Genomic DNA, 18,588 nt, shown 5'->3' with positions numbered 1-18,588 from the left:
ACAGGCGCGGAACAGACAAAACTCGATTTTCCGGAGGAAAAAGCGCCAGCAGGAAGATCGAGACCGTGAAGAAACGGAGCAACTGTACCGCGCTAATAACACACGAAAGTTCTATGAGAAGTTAAACCGTTCACGTAAGGGTCACGTGCCACAGCCCGATATGTGTAAGGACATAAACGGGAGCCTTCTTACGAACGAGCGTGAGGTGATCCAAAGGTGGCGGCAGCACTACGAAGAACACCTGAATGGCGATGTGGCAGACGAAGATGGCGGTATGGTGATGGACCTGGGAGAACGCGCGCAGGACATAATTCTACCGGCTCCGGATCTCCAGGAAATCCAGGAGGAGATTGGCCGGCTCAAGAACAACAAAGCCCCTGGGGTTGACCAACTACCAGGAGAGCTATTTAAACACGGTGGTGAGGCACTGGCTAGAGCGCTGCACTGCGTCATTACCAAGATTTGGGAGGAGGAAGTTTTGCCGCAGGAGTGGATGGAAGGTGTCGTTTCTCCCATCTACAAAAAGGGCGATAAGCTGGATTGTAGCAACTACCGCGCAATCACATTGCTGAACGCCGCCTACAAGGTACTCTCCCAAATTTTATGCCGTCGACTAGCACCAACTGCAAGGGAGTTCGTGGGACAGTACCAGGCGGGTTTTATGGGCGAACGCTCCACCACGGACCAGGTGTTTGCCATTCGTCAAGTACTGCAGAAATGCCGCGAATACAACGTGCCCACACATCATCTATTCATCGACTTCAAAGCCGCATATGATACAATCGATCGGGACCAGCTATGGCAGCTAATGCACGAACACGGTTTTCCGGATAAACTGACACGGTTGATCAAAGCGACGATGGATCGGGTGATGTGCGTAGTTCGAGTTTCAGGGGCATTCTCGAGTCCCTTCGAAACCCGCAGAGGGTTACGGCAAGGTGATGGTCTTTCGTGTTTGCTATTCAACATCGCTTTGGAAGGTGTAATACGAAGAACAGGGATTAATACGAGTGGTACAATTTTCAATAAGTCCGTCCAGCTATTTGGTTTCGCCGACGACATAGATATTATGGCACGTAACTTTGAGAAGATGGAGGAAGCCTACATCAGACTGAAGAGGGAAGCTAAGCGGATCGGACTAGACATCAACACGTCGAAGACGAAGTACATGATAGGAAGAGGTTCAAGAGAAGACAATGTGAGCCACCCACCGCGAGTTTGCATCGGTGGTGACGAAATCGAGGTGGTAGAAGAATTTGTGTACTTGGGCTCACTGGTGACTGCCGAAAATGACACCAGCAGAGAAATTCGGAGACGCCTAGTGGCTGGAAATCGTACGTACTTTGGACTCCGCAAGATGCTCCGATCGAATAGAGTTCGCCGCCGTACCAAACTGACAATCTACAAAACGCTAATTAGACCGGTAGTCCTCTACGGACACGAGACCTGGACGATGCTCGTGGAGGACCAACGCGCACTTGGAGTTTTCAAAAGGAAAGTGCTGCGTACCATCTATGGTGGGATGCAGATGGCGGACGGTACGTGGAGGAGGCGAATGAACCACGAATTGCATCAGCTGTTGGGAGAACCATCCATCGTTCACACCGCGAAAATCGGACGACTGCGATGGGCCGGGCACGTAGCCAGAATGTCGGACAGTAACCCGGTGAAAATGGTTCTCGACAACGATCCGACGGGCACAAGAAGGCGAGGTGCGCAGCGGGCAAGGTGGATCGATCAGGTGGAAGATGACTTGCGGACCTTCCGTAGACTGCGTGGTTGGCGACGTGTAGCCATGGACCGAGCCGAATGGAGAAGACTCAGGCCAGGCACAGGCCACTTCGGCCTTAGTCTGAATAAATAAATAAATAAGAGAAACTTCGCACTTCTCTCTCCTCATTTATCACTTCTCGCTGTAAAAAAATTAAGAGCGCGAAGTGAGTTTTGAGACGTCTTACTACCCACTTCGCAATACTCACCTTTCACAGTGAGAAATGAGACGTCTCACTTCTTACTCATCATTTCTCACTTTTCGCTGTCAAACGTGAGACAACTCACTACTTACTTCGCGCTTCTCACTTTTTACAATGAGAAGAGAAAAAAGAATGCAGTCAAACCTCCATGAGTCGATGTTCTATGACTCGATATCGACTCATGGAAGCAAATTAATCCATACTAAAAAATATTTTCTGGGTTACTTTGATGGTTCCTCCAAAGAGCTTTCCAAGGATTTTCTATTCTACATCTCGATATTTCTATGAGTCGATGGTCCCTTCAATATCGACTCATGGAGGTTTGACTGTAGTGAGATGTGAGACGTCTCTCTACTTTACAGTGAGAAGTGAGAAATGAGGAGTGAGAAGCGAGACGTCCCACTCCTCATTCCTAATATCTCACTTTTCAACTCACCCTGTTCGGACAAATGACCCTTTCGGCCAAATGATCCTTTCGCCCGAATAACCCTTACGGCCAAATAACCCTTTCTGCCAAACGACCCTTTCGACCATACGACCCTTTCGGCCAAATGACCCATTCGGCCAAACGATCTTTTCGGCTAAATTACCCTTTCGGCCAAATGACCCTTTCGGCCAATTCGGCCAAATGACCCTGTCGGCCAAACAACTTTTCCGTCCAAACGACCCTTTCAGGCAAATGACCCTTTCGGCCAGATGGGTTTCGGCCTAATGGTTTGTTCGGCCTAGTGGCATTCGGCCAAATGGCTTTCGGCCGAATGGGTTTCGGCTAAACGACCGTTCCTTATAGGGGAAAGTCTCAAAATATCGTGTGGCAGATCCAATTGATCACAAATCGTATTGGATATCTTTCTACTCTATAATTGAGGATATCCAACAACAAATGTAAGAATTTTTTTCGGTTTCTATCTACGAACAAAATATCGAGTTATTTAGTCAAAAAGGCGCTTGGTGCGGTTTCGCTGAGTCCCGACCATTTTAGAAACTTAGCGCCAGTGAAAAGATATCAGCTTCCACTCTGATACTCTTCCCTCCCTCTTCATACGGAGGCTTGGTAAAAGGAAGGTCGTGATATTTTCATCGTCACAAATATTGCCCTCCACTCGCTTTCAAATCCCCTTCTTAAAAAATATTCAAGCCTGCCGTATCCTAAGGAAACTATCAAATCTTGTACTTCAGCCTCTAATTCTATCATGAACATGTACGTCTTAGTTTGGAAGATAATATCAGCATTTCAATATCTTTATAAAAAGCGTTTAACTAACCTCATTAATTAAACTTTTACCGGTTCATATACTTTTTTAGATTGCTCAAAACTTTAGTTACATTTTCATCACCAACAAACTTTATTTCAATGATGCTCCGTTCCTGCGGACGATTTTTCAAATATTTTGCTTTTATGGCACACTTGAATTTTTTTCACAAAATTAGTCATAACTCAGCAAGAAAAATAAAGCACATTTTAAAAATTTATAATTCTCTCCTTTAGGAGACATTTTTAGGAATTCGTTTTCACGAATTTCAGAATAGTTTTTCAGGCTTTTCCATATAAATTTCCTTTCCGTTAAATATTTCGTGGAATTTTTTTATTCAATTAATTTCTTAAGCATGTTGAGATAATTTTCTTGGGTCTTAACAAAAAAAAATGTTTCTGCTATGCTCCGTTCTTGAGTTATTATTTTTCAAAGTTGTTGGTTTTGGGAAAAAAACTAACAATTTCCTGGGGAATAGGGAACCAAATTTTTTAAATAATTGTTTTTGTTTATATATTCTGTTCATATACCACCATATACCAACACCCACCACGCGAAAGAATATGGTCTCCTCTTTCATGTCGTGGATAAACTGTGTTCTATCGGAGGATTTAGAACAATTTTTAATTTTTCCGGTATTTTTAGTGTAATCTTCATATAAATCATCATTCACCACCACCAAAAATGAATAGAAAAATGACCCCTGATAGAACATTTTAAAAATGCACTCACGTGAAGGAAGAAAGTTTGTGCTATCCTAATAGTGGGTATTTCAGAGATACTGATTTTTTTTTTGAAAATATGCCTCTTCGGACAAATACACAGTTAGGCCTGTTTGTGGAGAAACCCTTCGGCCCGTACGATAAAAAATAAAAAACCTCATTTGTCAATTTAATCTGATGATCTGTTTCTTACCATTATCCCCTAATCACACGCCTTCTCTCACCATGCTCTCTCAGTCCGGATAGCAATCATTATAATTCTTAACTACTAGCTTACTAGAAGCGAAGATTGTATTTGTGCATAACGTTTACATCGTCACGTCGTTTGCTTATCAGGAAAAACATTCGGCGCTTTCCCATTCGCATTTGCTGCTTATTCTGAGAGTGCAGGTAACTGTTCGAATTATGTCTCAATGTCTTCCAGATGGGAACTTTCCAAGATATGTGAGATATTATTTTATCCATCTTTTCAAAATGGTTGTTTGCAATTGTACATCCCAATTATTTCCAAAAGTTTTGAAAAAGCCCGATACATTGTGAAATATATAAATTAATTATCATTTTATCTATATAATATTATCTATGTGAATTTACTTTTTTTAAAGCAAAGTTGAATTTGAATTTCTTGAACTCTCATTTCAGCATCAGGTAAATAGAACTTTTTTTATTAACTGAAATTAATGTTTGATCCAACCTAAGAATATGATAAAATGTAGCATTAGGGCAGTTCACATTTAAAAACTGTTCCAACTCATATAATATGTTGGTTGGCTTTTTTCCCCTGTCATAAGACGAGTTTAGTGCTTTTTCATTTAATTTTATTTTTAGTTCAATTCCATTGGATTATAATATCACTTTCCTTGGTGAAACCAGGGTGAAACCATTCCAGGTAAAACTTTTTAAAACGGAAGCAAACGAAGAAGTTCATATTTTTCATATTTACGAGCATCAAAGTATGTCATAAGTTCAACACTTCATCTCTGTTAACTTCATCAGGTCAAAGAACTATTTAACCTGACTATGTTCCGAAATACGTACCAATGCGGTTTCTTGACGATATTCAGTAGTAGCGGTAGCAAGCCACTTGAAATTTGGGACATTGTCACGAAGAACGGCCACGCCAAAAGGGTCACGGATGAGGAACTGAAGCTTATGTCTTTTGAGTTAATGGGTGCCAACGTTGCCACTACATATATGGAGGCACCAAAGTCACCTTGCCCATCTCTTGGCGTGAAACTACCATTTTTAGTGTTACTTGTTAAAAATCTAAAAAAGTTTTTCTCATTTGAAATACAGGTAATTTTTGGTTCACATATATTTCTTCAACGTGTAAAACTACATTTTTCAATAGATTTTGGACGACCGGAACCTTCTTCGACGCTTCCGTGCGTCAAACTATCAGAGTGCGACACGGGTGGATAACTTCTGTACCGTCATGCCTCTTTCTCTCACTCCCGGATGGAATCAAATTCAGTTCAATCTAGCAGATTTCACGAGGCGTGCTTATGGCACCAACTATATCGAAGCCGTACGAATACAAATTCATGCAAACGTACGCGTGAAACGGGTCTACTTTTGCGATAGACTTTACCAGGACGATGAACTGCCTCCACAACTTCGCTTGCACCCTCCACTGAGGCCTTGCAAAGTTACTCACTTATCGAACAGGGGTGGAAAGAAGCCCGCTGAAGCTGTAGAAACAGTCAGACCTACCACACCGGTGACGGCAACGGGTATTCAAGAAGTTAACCAAACAACTGGTAGAATAAGTATCATGCAGACCCCTGTAGAAATTCCAGCAGAACCAATAAATCTCGAAAATACGGAAATATTGCATGATGCGGATTTACCTGTACCTCTTGAAGAATATGCGGAAGAAGCACCCGAAACTATACCAGGAACTGTGGCTTCTGAAATAGCTGTACAATATTAAGTTAGGCAATAGTAATTTATTACCATCATTAGTTTCGTATCAAAATTACTAGTTGAAAGTATATACCACTTCGAAAATTATTTTTATTTTTGATTGACTATTCCCCATATGGAGTATGGAAGCATCGGAACAAACATGCACGAAATGCATTCAGTACATTGAACTATGGCATAACCCTCACGCTCTAATGCAACCCATGCATATGCAGACTGATGTACAGAACCATAACGCACGCAGTCATTCATTTTTGTTTAGTTTTCAGAATTATGCTGTGAATAAACAAATCCACTGCGGGATAAGCATCGCGATCCGGTTGGATATTGGATAAAGAGCGGAATTGTTCTGCGTTCCAGGCCCTGTGACAAACAGGCAGGGTTTTGACCAGCTGTATGAAATAAAACGAAATGTAATAACGACTTTTGTGGGTACGTCACATACGCATCTCGTTTATTTAACGTGGGAACAGTAGTTTCATTAACAACATTATTCATCATATTTGAATCATATTTACCCAAATCATCACCACTGTAAAATGACCTACATTAACATTTGACTCAATTATTGATGAACTCGTATCCTGGACAACGAACGATGGTTGTTTATTGGCTCTATCGATCGCACAAGGAAGAGACTTTGTGCCACCGAAATTAGTAGTTCAGTGGGCGAAATCGATAGCGGCTGAAACGGTTCGACAGAAGATCCCGCTTGCCATTTACGCGCTATCTTCCAGCATGGTCGGCAGAAAGAAACGTGTTAGTGCAGCGAATCGAAAATCGGTGCAGTTTGCGTCAGCTTCACGATCGAAAATTTCCAATGATAGTGTTTATCCCGACTATTCCAAATTCAGGGTCACCTAGTAAGTAAAACCTGACCTGTGTTACGCAGGTAATAGTAGTTAAGATAAAATTAACGTAGTTAAGAAAAAACTGTTGACGTATATGCAAAGAAATTTCTATCTGTAATTGTTACAGACAACCTTAAGAGGATAGTGAATAGAAGAAAGCCTCACACTCGTGCATTACGTCAGATTGATTAAAATATTATCCAATATGTAAATTGCAATTCTTTTTACCGCAGTCCCGTTGTTTGTCGTCAGCGCTACCACAAGGACAAATTGCGTTATGATAAGCAATTCGAATACGAGTTGAAAATGTTGGAGTTGATGCAGAATTCGGCTTACGATTCTATGCGTTTTCATAGGTTAGTGAGAGGTTTACTCACAATAATTAATGTTATTGATTAAGCCACCATTTATCGAGATATTGTTCTACATTTTCAGACATTTTGCCATCACGACGCTGTGGCCACCATTACACACCCGGAAGGAAATCGAGTATGTGCTGGACAAATTTTTCCGCCTCCCGAATAAGCAGACCAGCCGTTTACATGACATCATGAATGCTCCAGTGTACTAATGGACAATAGTTATTTTGAACAAAATAATGATAAGATCGAAACATTGTTTTTCTTGAAGATAGATCGTCACAGCGTAGACCCCCACTTACGCTTTACGAATATTATATATTGACACTCGAACAAGCAAGCCTCTCAAACAGTCGAAACGCTATTTTCAAATCGATATTTCTCAGCCGTTAGTGAACCGATTTGAACAATTGGGTCTCACAAATGTTCCCGTCCTCAAAGATTTGTCTGAGAAGTTGAGATCTCCTATCGGACCGTTAGGGACCTCTCGGGACCTTAAATCGTAGGAGCAAGTAGTGATTTTCATACAAATTGCGTATTTGGTGCTCACCAGCTCGACGTTCATGCTGATTTAAATAAGATATTTTGGAATCCGTAAGATATAAAAAGTTGTCATCTTCAAGAGGTCAGAACGAAATTGTCGCAGATCACATTTCTTTTTTTGGACTCCTCCTCCTTTTGGACTCCGGACAAAAAAATATCTAAGAAATTCACCTGACCTTGAAAAAAAAAAATGAGAATTGTTCTTCAAAAATTTGAATAATTGCTATTAGAACTTCTTAGGAAATACCTACAAGAATTCCTTTTGATCTGATTAACCGGGGATTTCTCAAACTTCTCCTGGAGTTTCTTCCATAACTCCGAGAAATACTTCGGGAACTCCATTGGGAAATCCATCCTAAATTCCTTTAGGAATTTCTTCAGTTTATCTAAAATTTCTCCATAGATTCAAACCAGGCATTCTTTCGCAAATTTATTCAGAAATATCTCCGAACAATCCTATAGGAATTGCTCCCTCTATTCGAACTACGCACATCACCCGATCCATTGTCGCTTTAATCAACCGTGTCAGTTTATACGGAAATCTGTTTTCGTGCATTAGCCATAACTGGTTCCGATCAACTTTGTCATATGGTGCTGTGAAGTCGATAAATCAGGCTACTGTCATGCTATTGTTTAGCCCATCGCCAAACCGTAGCCAGGATGTCCCGGGCACAATTTTTTTTTCATACTACTTTTCAATGATGACAGCGGTCTATGTCTATTGATGATGATGACACCGCGCTTGTCACAGGCTCGTGATAAATAGATGATGTGTGGGCACGTTGTATTTGCGGCATTTCTGCAATACCTGACGTACGGCGAACGCCTAGTCTGTAGTAGAGAGTTTAGCCATAAATCTCGCCTGGTGCTGCCCCACGAACTCCTTGCGATTGGTGTTAGTCGGCAGCATAACATTAGGGAGAGTACCTTGAAGATGGCGTTCAGCAATGTGATTGCGCAGTAGTTGCTACAATCCAGCTATAGCCCTTTTTGTAGATGGGACTCACGACACCTTCCATCTACTCCTGCGGCAAAACTTCCTCCTCCCAAATCTTGGTAATGACCCAGTGCAGCTCTCTACCCAGTGCCTCACCACCGTGCTTAAATAGTTCTCCTGGTAGTTGGTCAACCTTGGATTTGTTGTTCTCTAGCCGGCCAATCTCCTCCTGAATTTCCTGGAGATCCGAAGCCGGTAAAATGATGTCCAGCGCGCGTTCTCTCAGGTTCACCACCATACCGCCATATTCGTCTGCCACATCGCCATTCAGTTGTTCTAGGTAGTACTGCCGCCACCTTTGGATCACCTCACGCTCGTTCGTAAGAAGGTTCCCGTTAATGTCCTTACACATATCGGGACGTGGCACGCGCCTTACGTGAACGCTTCAACTTCTGGTAGAACTTTCGTGTGTTATTGCCCGGTACAGCAAACTAGCGTGAGGTGATCCAAAGGTGGCGGCAGCACTACGAAGAGCACCTGAATGCCGATATGGCAGACAACGGTGGCGGTATGGTAATGAACCTAGGAGCACGCGCGCAGGACATGCGACTTCCGGCTCCGAATCTCCAGGAAATCCGGCTGAAAGACAATAAAGCCCCTGGAGTTGGCCAACTACTAGGAGAGCTGTTTAAACACGGTGGTGAGGCACTGGCTAGAGCGATGCACTGGGTCATTACCATGGTTTGGGAGGATGAGGTTCTGCCGCAGGAGTGGATGGAAGGTGTCGTGTGTCCCATCTACAAAAAGGGCGATAAGCTCGATTGTAGCAACTACCGCGCAATCACATTGCTGAACGTCGCCTACAAGGTACTCTCTCAAATTTTATGCCACCGACTAACACCAATTGCAAGAGAGTTCGTGGGGCAGTACCAGGCGGGATTTATGGGCAGGGATGGAATGCTCCTCAGAGCAAATCAGGAGAAGAAAAAAAATGCTCACTGCTCTCGACACACGAATCTTTGCTCTTCTCTTTTGTACTTTTGCGCTTCTCTTTTTTTCGGGTTGCTCCGAAATATATTCATTTCTCAATGATAACTAAATGGTTTGACTCAATGAGGTGAGGAAAAAGTTGCTCATTGAGTATCTTTGAGCCTCTTTTCTCGAAGGACGGAATTGGTGGTGGCGAATAAATTTATGATCATTAGTTGGCTAATCTAAAGGGTAGCCAGTAGGTAATTGTATTTATCGTGTTTGTTTAGAAAACAATTCAATCACTGTCATAATGCGGGTTAAGGACTGCTTCATTTTATTTTTACACGTTGAAGACATTCTCTTGAAAGAGCTTAGTATATTTTAATCAAAATTGAAGCAGTCGAACAAATCTTGTATTTATCGGTCAAAATGGTATACACTGGGATCATGCGGTTTAATAAGACCGATTTGCAAGATTTCCTCACCAATCGATTCGGCTTGGGCTCCGCTGTGTATTCAAAAAGTTTGCAAATCTGGTGGAAAACTGTCTAAATACAATATTAGGGCCAGTTGGGAGAAAACCCAATGCGATCGCACATAAAATGATCTAGAGTGCGGCGCTGCAATGAACACAACAATTGACAGGAATGCAAAATAATACAACCCCGAGCAAGCTCGGGTACGTTCAACTAGTCTCTATATACAAAAATGAGTTTGCATTTCCTTTGAGGCAATATAAATCACGAACGAGTGGACCAATTTACAAGATTCTCTCAGTAATCGATTCGTCTTGGGATCAACTGTATTTGTACATACTAATAGTTGATCAATTTGCTGAGGAAAGTTGGGAAGTTGTCTAAATGCAACGGATTAATAAGTTCTGAAGAAAGCCATCAAACTCGGAACTGAAATCGATCTAGAGTGCGACGCCTCAATCAACTAAATGATTGACAGATCAAAAATAAAACCCGAGAGAGATCGGACAGTTCGTCTAGTATAAGATAATTTCGTCAATAATCTCTTTGCACTTCAAATTGTAATTGTTAACTAGATAAATGTTAAATTACCTACATCAAGCTGCCTGTTGCTTAGAAGCAGTAAATAATTAATGTAAAGATAGAATGGTGTTCATTTCTACCCGTTCATGGATGCTATACACGGTCCCTATTCTTATGCTGGTCTCATAAAAGTACGAATTTGTAAGACTGTTGTGCGGGTAGCGATGGTTTGACAGAAGTGTGCTATCATTTAACTGTACGTTCAGTTCGAAAGAACACCAAAAATGATGCTCCTCAGAGAGGCTCATTGAGACAAAAGGTTTCTCTCAAAGAGAGCCGCTCCTCATTTTTCCCACAACGAAGAGCATCTTTTTTTGTATGTTTTGATCATATCCGTGATATGTTGTTGCTCACTTTTGATGAACTTTTTTTTGCTCATTGAGCTCATTGTGCGAGCAAATGCCAAGCCTGTTTATGGGTGAACGCTCTACCACAGATCAGGTGTTCACCGTACGTCAGGTATTGCAGAAAAGAAATGCCGCGAATACAACGTGCCCACTAGGGTGGTTCAAAAAATCGATTTTACTCCACAGTGCTCATCTGATTCTTTACCATGTTCTGAGTGTCCTCTGAAAATTTGAGCTCATTTGGATTAAAACTGATTTAGCACAAGCCGTTTCAAGTTTGCATGCAAATTAGTATGGGGAAAATTATTTTTTCATTATACTGTTAATGACGCTTCCCCATCAAGCGCATGTTAAAAGAAAACCTGCATAGCTTAAAGGAATACTCAACAGCTTTCACTCAGTGAAAACCGCATCTCAATTAATTGTTCCAATAATTAGTAATCGAATTTAATCTATACCGTGGTTTTCTGGAGCTAATTGCATAACTCATCAACAGGCAACATTGCTGCTCGTGGCGCGAAAGATAGCACACACAAATTCAGGCTACTATGTTGCACTGCACATTTCAGTGATGCCCTCAAAGAAGTTTAACGATCATGACTAAAAATTCGCAACCTGTTTTAAAATCGATTACTAATTATTGGGACGATTAATCAACATGCGGTTTTCGTTGGGTGAAAGCTGTTGAGTATCCCTTTTAGCTATGTAGGTTTTCTTTTAACCTGCGCTTAATGGGGAAACGTCATTACCAGTATAATGAAAAAATAAATTTCCCCATACTAATTTGCATGCAAACTTGAAACGGCTTGTGCTAAATCAGTTTTAATCCAAATGGGCTCAAATTTTCAGAGGACACTCAGAACATGGTAAAGAATCAGATGAGCACTGTGGAGCAAAATCGATTTTTTGAACCACCCTAGTGCCCACACATCATCTATTTATCGACTTCAAAGCCGCATATGATACAATCAATCGGGACCGTCTATGGCAGTTACTGGACGAAAACGGATTTCCGGATAAACTGATACGGTTGATCACAAGGCGACCGACGATGGATCGGGTGATGTGCGTAGTTCGAGCTTCAGGGACAGGGACATTCTCGAGTCCCTTCGAAACGCGCAGAGGGTTACGGCAAGGTGATGGTCTTTCGTGTCTGCTATTCAACATCGCATTAGAGGGAGTAATACGAAGGGCAGGAATTGACACGAATGGTACGATTTTCACGAAGTCCGTCCAGTTATTTGATTTCGCCGACGACATTGATATCATGGCACGTTACTTTGAGAGGATGGAGGAAGTCTACATCAGACTGAAAAGCGAAGCAAAACGGATTGGATTAGTCATCAACACGTCGAAGACGAAGTACATGATAGGAAGAGGCTCAAGAGAGGTCAATGTAAGCCACCCACCACGAGTTTCTATCGATGGTGACGAAATCAAGGTGGTAGAAGGATTCGTGTACTTGGGCTCACTGGTGACCGCCGATAACGATACCAGCAGAGAAGTTCGGAGACTCATCATGGCAGGAAATCGTACGTACTTTGAACTTCGCAAAACGCTCCGATTGACCAAGTTCGTTCATTTGGTAGGTTCAGGCATGTATAACACTTTACGGAGCCATGGTTCATTGTGATATATACAATCAATATCATTTTATTATAAGTGAATAAGAGAGGGGTAGGAGCCAGCGTACTCGTGGTGACTCGAGGTTAGCTTACAATATTCAAGGATGGACGGGGCTTAGGATTTGGGATCAGGAAATTTAAGCTTCTCATCCGGGCATTTGGCATCAGTGACGATGTGGCGTGTCGTCGTGCTCGAGGAATTCGACTGGGAGCATCTTCTGGATGGCAAGAGCTATGGAGCTCTACGGAACAAAAAGGCAGAGATTAAACAAAAAAACTTCGAAGAAAGAAAAAAAAAACAAAATGGTAAAGTTTGATGTCAGAAGCACAAAGAAAATTATAAATGGCCTGCATATAGACAACATCACGATCTCCCAGAACACCTCGAACTTCCCTGAAGGGTTGTTTATCTCGGGCCACATGGGTATCCAATAATTGCTCTCTAGATGCGTCATTTTCCGAGCAGGACCAAACTACGTGATCGATGTCATCATATCCGGCTCCGCACCTACATAAGTTGCTATCGACAAGGTTTATTCTGTACAGATGTGCGTTTTGTGAATAGTGATTTGACGTAAGTCTCGACATCACGCGAATGAAGCCTCGACTTTAGTCCTCACCTCTGAACCACGCTCGCCCAGAAACTTTTGGAACTATGGAAAAAAGCCACCGTCCAAGTTCGTTGTGTGTCCAATTTCTTTGCCAACGTTGAAGAGTACTCTGACAGACAAACGCTCCGATTGAATAGAGTTCGCCGCCGGAACAAATTAACTATCTATAAAACGCTTATTAGACCGGTAGTTCTCTGCGGACACGAGACCTGGATGATGCTCGTGGAGGACCAACGCGCACTGGGAGTTTTTGAAAGGAAAGTGCTGCGTACTATCTATGGTGGGATGCAGATGGCGGACGGTACGTGGAGGAGACGAATGAACCACGAGTTGCATCAACTGTTGGGAGAACCATCCATCGTTCACACCGCGAAAATCGGAAGACTGCGGTGGGTCGGGCACGTAGCCAGAATGTCGGAGTAATCCGGTGAAAATGGTTCCCGACAACGATCCGACGTGAACAAGAAGGCGAGGTGCACAGCGGGCAAGGTGGATCGATCAGGTGGAGGACGATTTGCGGACCCTCCGCAGACTGCGTGGTTCGCGAAGTACAACCATGGACCGAGCTGAATGGAGAAGACTTCTGTGTATAGCACAGGCCACTTCGGCCTTAGTCTGGTAATAAATAAATAACAGCTGCTCCGTCTTTTCACGGTCTCGATCTTCCTGCTGGCTATTTTCCTCTGCAAAATCGAATTTTGTCTGCTCCGCGCCCGTTTATATCGTGCCTCGTTCGCGGTGTTGCAACAATCTCGCCCATGCTGCATTCTTCTCTTCCACTAACTGCTCACATTCGCCGTTATACCAGTCGTTTCTTTGTTCCTGGGACCTAGTGCAGGGGTTGCAGTGCTTCCAATGGCGGATCGAATATCTCTTAAGCCAAAGAGCACAGGTGCTCTTCTGTTGGGAGTGCCACTTCCATCTGCTGCGCGTAGTCTTGGGCTAGTCTACCGCCTTGTTATACACCTCGAGAGTTTTGACATACTGCAACGATGTAGGGCTCTGATTCAATATTTGTAATGGGGTAAGTGCGTACGTTGGTGATGTCGGAGAAGAATTTACCGTCGATTAGAACCTGGTCGATTTGGTGTTCCGTTTCTTGGTTAGGTGAATTCCATGTGGCCTTGTATGGATATTCTTGCGGGGGAGGAAAGTGCTTCGGACTACCATTCTGCGGGAGGCTGCAAAGTTTATGCATTGTTGACCGTTGTCGTTCGATACGGTATACAGACTATCCAGTCTATACATTTCCTCTCTGCCTATCTGTGCGTTCATGTCGCCGATGACGATTTGGCATCCATCGTATGTCTGCTCCAGCTGGGCATAGAATGCTTCTTTCTCGTCGTCGGGTCTCTCTTCTTGTGGGCAGTGCACCTTGATGATGCTATAGTTGAAGAAACGGCATTTTATCCTCAGCTTGCGCATCCTTCCGTTGATTGGCTGCCACCATATCACGCGATGGTGCATCTTGCCCAAAACTATGAAGCCGATTCCCGCCTCGTTGGTGGTGCCACTTGGCAGAAGGTAGCCGCTCGATGGCCGCTTTTCCACACTTTCTGTCCTGTCCAGCAGATCATCTATTCTGGGGTGCATATGGCGGGCAGTACGTAGAGAAGGCGAGTGAACCACGAGTTTCATCAGCTGTTGGGAGAGAGCCATCCATCGTTTACTTATCGTTAAAATCGATTGTGTATCAATAACAACAACAACAATATTTTGTCATTGCCTTACAACAATTGCCTTTAAAAAAAGAGGTACGAATCAATCACTCACATTAAAGATCCGGATCGTTTTAATGTTCCCGGATCTGAACGCCCATCTCTAGTTTTGATTATTCAACGTTAACTGTATTTGACCAACAAATTTTAATGATACTGAAGACTAAAATTTGTGGGAGCCGAGGTGGATATAACGAGGTGTGATAAATGGTTTACTTTTTCTATTGAAAAACATAGGATTTCAAAATCAATCTTTTCGAAGTACTAATTAAAAGTCTGTTTTGTTATTCAATGTAAACTATTACTTCATATATTTCTTCGTAGTATTCGACAGAAAGTCTATTTCAGTTAAAGGGGGAGTTTGTCTACAGAATAAGTTCAAAATAGTAACTTTCTCTATACTATTGGTGGTACAGTTGCATGTTTTCTATATTGTAGTTAAAGACCATACCCAGCAAAAAAACTTTGATACATGTTGGTTTACTATAATCTTTGCGTTTCCTCCCTGCAGAGCTGAAATAAATTGTGGTTAAACCATTTCATTCTGTATTACTTTTAATGAGTATTTCTTATTTTCGAACAGCGTGTGCTGTAAATATCTAGACGATGTCAATTCCAACATTTTGTATCACCTATGTTCAGCAATGTTTTTCTTCCACGTAGAAAACAAAAAGTAAATCTAAAATGTGGTTTAAATATTACTAAAACAAACATGAGTATCACAATTTTCCTCTATGATAGAAAACTAATGGGAGGCTATTTCCACATGTTGTGGTTGGTGGTTGGTTATCGGAAATGGATATTTTTTGGTAACGGATCTACGTGTCTTTTGGTTACTTTTTGTATATTTTTCAAAAGCAAAAAAGTAATTCATTAGAAATCTAGCTTACTGTACATTAAAGAATATTATCATGCGAGAATTGAAATCAGTGTAAAGTGCTATTGGCATATCATTTGACTAATTTGACCAAAACTTCTCTTAAAAGTTTAATTCATTTCGAAATAATTCAACAAATTAATTATGCTTCATGCCCTACTTTAAACATAAAATCTGAGTGAAATCTAACGAAAGGTCATGTGTCATTAGACATAATGTCATTTTAGCATTCAGATTATGTTTAAGCGCTGTTAAAAAAAAAGTTCTCGGAAAATTATACAAATGAATGCAAAAGACTGTTCATAGCACTGATTGGAATTATGACCGAATATTACATGTTTTGTCTTTGAAGAATATACTTTGACTCTAATACATATGTGCATTTACAGCTATTTCTTGTTGTACCTGTGTGTAATAATCAGGAATATTGAACACCTATAGGTAATGACATTTAGAGCTTGACAATAGTGATGTTTACCCCAACCGAAGGAAGATGTTCTCTTTAAACAGAGAACAATACAGTACAATAGCATCCAAGCACATTACCATAAATCAATCATACAAACGTTCACATATTTGGTGGTCGTCGATAATATCACTGATTCGAGAGCACATTCTGTTGATGGAGGAATTTCTTATTCTAAGCAACGCCTCCAACTTCCACCGAGTAAAGGTGATTGAGTATCGCGAAATAATGCACTGTGGCAGCCATGACTACGAATAAATGCCAAATCGCATGAGCGAAGGGGAATATTCCGTCCGACTTAAAGAAACCAATTCCTATTATGTATAGGAGACCACCCAACTTCAGTTCAGTCATTCCGGTGAATTCATGACCCCAACAGATAATCACCAAAGACGGAACCACACCGATAACTGTATAGAAGAACGTCTCCAGGCATTTGTATCGTTCATGGAACACCTGAAAAGGAGTAAAGTAACATTCAGCGAAACACGTTAAATTATTGTTATGAACTCCCCAACCTACCTGTTGGTAAATGATTCCTAGAACGGCCATAACACAAACACACCACTTCACCACAGATACAATCTGCGGATGAGAAGTGTGTCCTAGGCTAAGCCACGGGTAGTACGATCCAGCGATGAAAATGTAAATCATTGCCCTATCACATCGGTGCAAAACGTCCTTCAGTTGGCGGTTCCGATTGCAATAGAACACACAATGGAAGAATGTTGACACGAAGAACAGCATCGTCAGCGCAATTCCGTAGATTATTGAGCAGACTATCTGGGCTGATGTGCCGCTTCGGAAGAACAGATTCAGGCCGGCATACACCGATGGAAGCACCCAAAGACCATGAGTTAAAACATTGGCAATGTGCTCAATCTATACAAAAGAAATAGAAATGAAATATAGTCTTGAATCAAAGGGTACGTTGGCGCAAAATGCACAGTATTCCAGAAAAAAAGTTCGCATATTCCAAAAAAACGGTTACCTTAGTAGGAATGTAAGCACAGCCTGGTGCGGCACGTGCATTCTTCATCTTAATAGCCCTCAGTTGCTTCCAAGGAACGGATTTCAAATCGTGTCGCAGTTTCAGCCAAAATCCCAATATGCCAAAAATTTCGGCCGGTGTCGTTCCACTGCAGTCCTCTCCGTTTCCGCCATCGTATCCGCAAAGCTTGAACTCCCCGTTGCAAGTGCCTGCACTTGCCCCCACACCGCTGGAGCCCGGTCCGCCGCCGAAGATGTGCGTCGGAGTAGTAGGAAGTGACTTTTTAGCGGGTGATGAAGATTCCGAGACCGGTGGCGAGTCATTGTGAAACTTCTGCTGTTGATAAAGCTGTGTGATTGTGCTTCCTCCATTGCAAATGTTTCCGTTTTCTTGTACTGCATTGGAAGATAGTCCGTGTCGAGCAATAATGCCATCTGGCATTGCGATCCAGCTGAAATAAATGGTAAGGGGAAAACATGAGTGGTTAACATCTAAATAGCCATTGCATATTGGAAAAATAAAAAGGAAGGCGGCTTAGAAATTGAACGAAAAATTCAATTGAAAATAAGTCAATTTGAAGCACTATATCATCTAAGCTGCGGGCGGCTCTGTCCCAGTGTGGGGATGTAATACCAATAAGAAGAAGAAGTAGTGGCAATAAGAAGTGAACAGGTGATTTTTTGTTATTAAAAAAAGGCAAAAGATGGGTCAAAATCTGAGACCATACCATGATGAAGGTGGATGGGTACAAATCCCGTAATGTACATACTAAACTGCAAGGCGGTAGAAAAAGAATCCCCTTATTCACGCCTTTGTGCAATCTTTGTATGCATTCATCTTGACTCCTTTTTTACAATCATAAAATCAATTTTAGCGTTTTAACGATTTATTTTTGTACATATAACTTAAAGCCACTTATTCGGGTCTAACTATCATTAATAACCCGGGGGGGGGGGGGGAGACCCGACGACGAGAAAGAAGCGTTCTATGTACAGCTGGAGCAGACATACGATGGGCTGCGGGACGTCAAAATCGTCATCGGTGACATGAACGCGCAAGTAGGAAGGGAGGAAATGTATAGACCGGTCATCGGACCGGATAGTCTGCACACCGTATCGAATGACAACGGCCAACGATGCATAAACTTCGCAGCATCCCGCGGAATGGTAGTCCGAAGCACCTCCTTTCCCCGCAAAAATATCAACAAGGCAACATGGAGATCACCTAACCAAGAAACGGAAAACCAAATCGACCACGTTCTTATCGACGGTGAATTCTTCTCCGACATCACGAACGTCCGCACTTACCTCAGTGCGAATATTGAATCCAACCACTACCTCGTTGCAATATGCCTGCGCT

General features: G+C 42.2%; 3 protein-coding genes across 10 annotated transcripts in view; 2 read left to right on the top strand and 1 right to left on the bottom strand.

Annotated features, from left to right (window-relative positions):
• The first annotated feature begins 4,968 nt into the window (after positions 1-4,968).
• Positions 4,969-5,943, top strand: LOC134210892 (cilia- and flagella-associated protein 20-like). Its single transcript, XM_062687304.1, has 2 exons — positions 4,969-5,244; positions 5,300-5,943. The coding sequence occupies exons 1-2, from the start codon at positions 4,969-4,971 to the stop codon at positions 5,879-5,881; spliced, it is 858 nt and encodes a 285-aa protein (XP_062543288.1). The 3' UTR covers positions 5,882-5,943.
• A 486-nt stretch (positions 5,944-6,429) lies between these two features.
• LOC134215159 (uncharacterized) lies at positions 6,430-7,680 on the top strand. Its single transcript, XM_062694405.1, has 3 exons — positions 6,430-6,737; positions 6,959-7,081; positions 7,161-7,680. The coding sequence occupies exons 1-3, from the start codon at positions 6,613-6,615 to the stop codon at positions 7,294-7,296; spliced, it is 384 nt and encodes a 127-aa protein (XP_062550389.1). The 5' UTR covers positions 6,430-6,612; the 3' UTR covers positions 7,297-7,680.
• Positions 7,681-15,174: 7,494 nt separating this feature from the next.
• The window catches only part of LOC134210894 (monocyte to macrophage differentiation factor), a 36,620-nt gene continuing 33,206 nt past the window's right edge, over positions 15,175-18,588 (bottom strand). For all 8 annotated transcript variants that reach the window (XM_062687314.1, XM_062687312.1, XM_062687313.1 and 5 more), the window contains 3 exons: positions 17,230-17,680; positions 16,761-17,120; positions 15,175-16,694 (listed from right to left, as the gene is read on the bottom strand). In XM_062687314.1, coding sequence (XP_062543298.1) covers positions 16,413-16,694; positions 16,761-17,120; positions 17,230-17,670 — 1,083 coding nt within the window. In that variant the 5' untranslated portion in view covers positions 17,671-17,680 and the 3' untranslated portion in view covers positions 15,175-16,412. The remainder of the gene's footprint in view (positions 16,695-16,760; positions 17,121-17,229; positions 17,681-18,588) is intronic.

Source organism: Armigeres subalbatus, chromosome 2 (assembly GCF_024139115.2).
Source record: "Armigeres subalbatus isolate Guangzhou_Male chromosome 2, GZ_Asu_2, whole genome shotgun sequence".
Classification (NCBI taxonomy): Eukaryota; Metazoa; Arthropoda; class Insecta; order Diptera; family Culicidae; genus Armigeres; species Armigeres subalbatus.
Note: the sequence above shows the minus strand (reverse complement) of the source record. Positions and strands in the feature narration are given on the sequence as shown.

Coding starts and splice junctions, on each gene's coding strand:
- LOC134215159 (XM_062694405.1), top strand. CDS start 6,613: ATGGTCGGCAGAAAGAAACGTGTTAGTGCAGCGAATCGAAAATCGGTG. Junction 6,738..6,958: donor TCCAAATTCAGGGTCACCTA/GTAAGTAAAACC, acceptor TTTTTACCGCAG/TCCCGTTGTTTGTCGTCAGC. Junction 7,082..7,160: donor GATTCTATGCGTTTTCATAG/GTTAGTGAGAGG, acceptor CTACATTTTCAG/ACATTTTGCCATCACGACGC.
- LOC134210892 (XM_062687304.1), top strand. CDS start 4,969: ATGTTCCGAAATACGTACCAATGCGGTTTCTTGACGATATTCAGTAGT. Junction 5,245..5,299: donor TTTTCTCATTTGAAATACAG/GTAATTTTTGGT, acceptor ATTTTTCAATAG/ATTTTGGACGACCGGAACCT.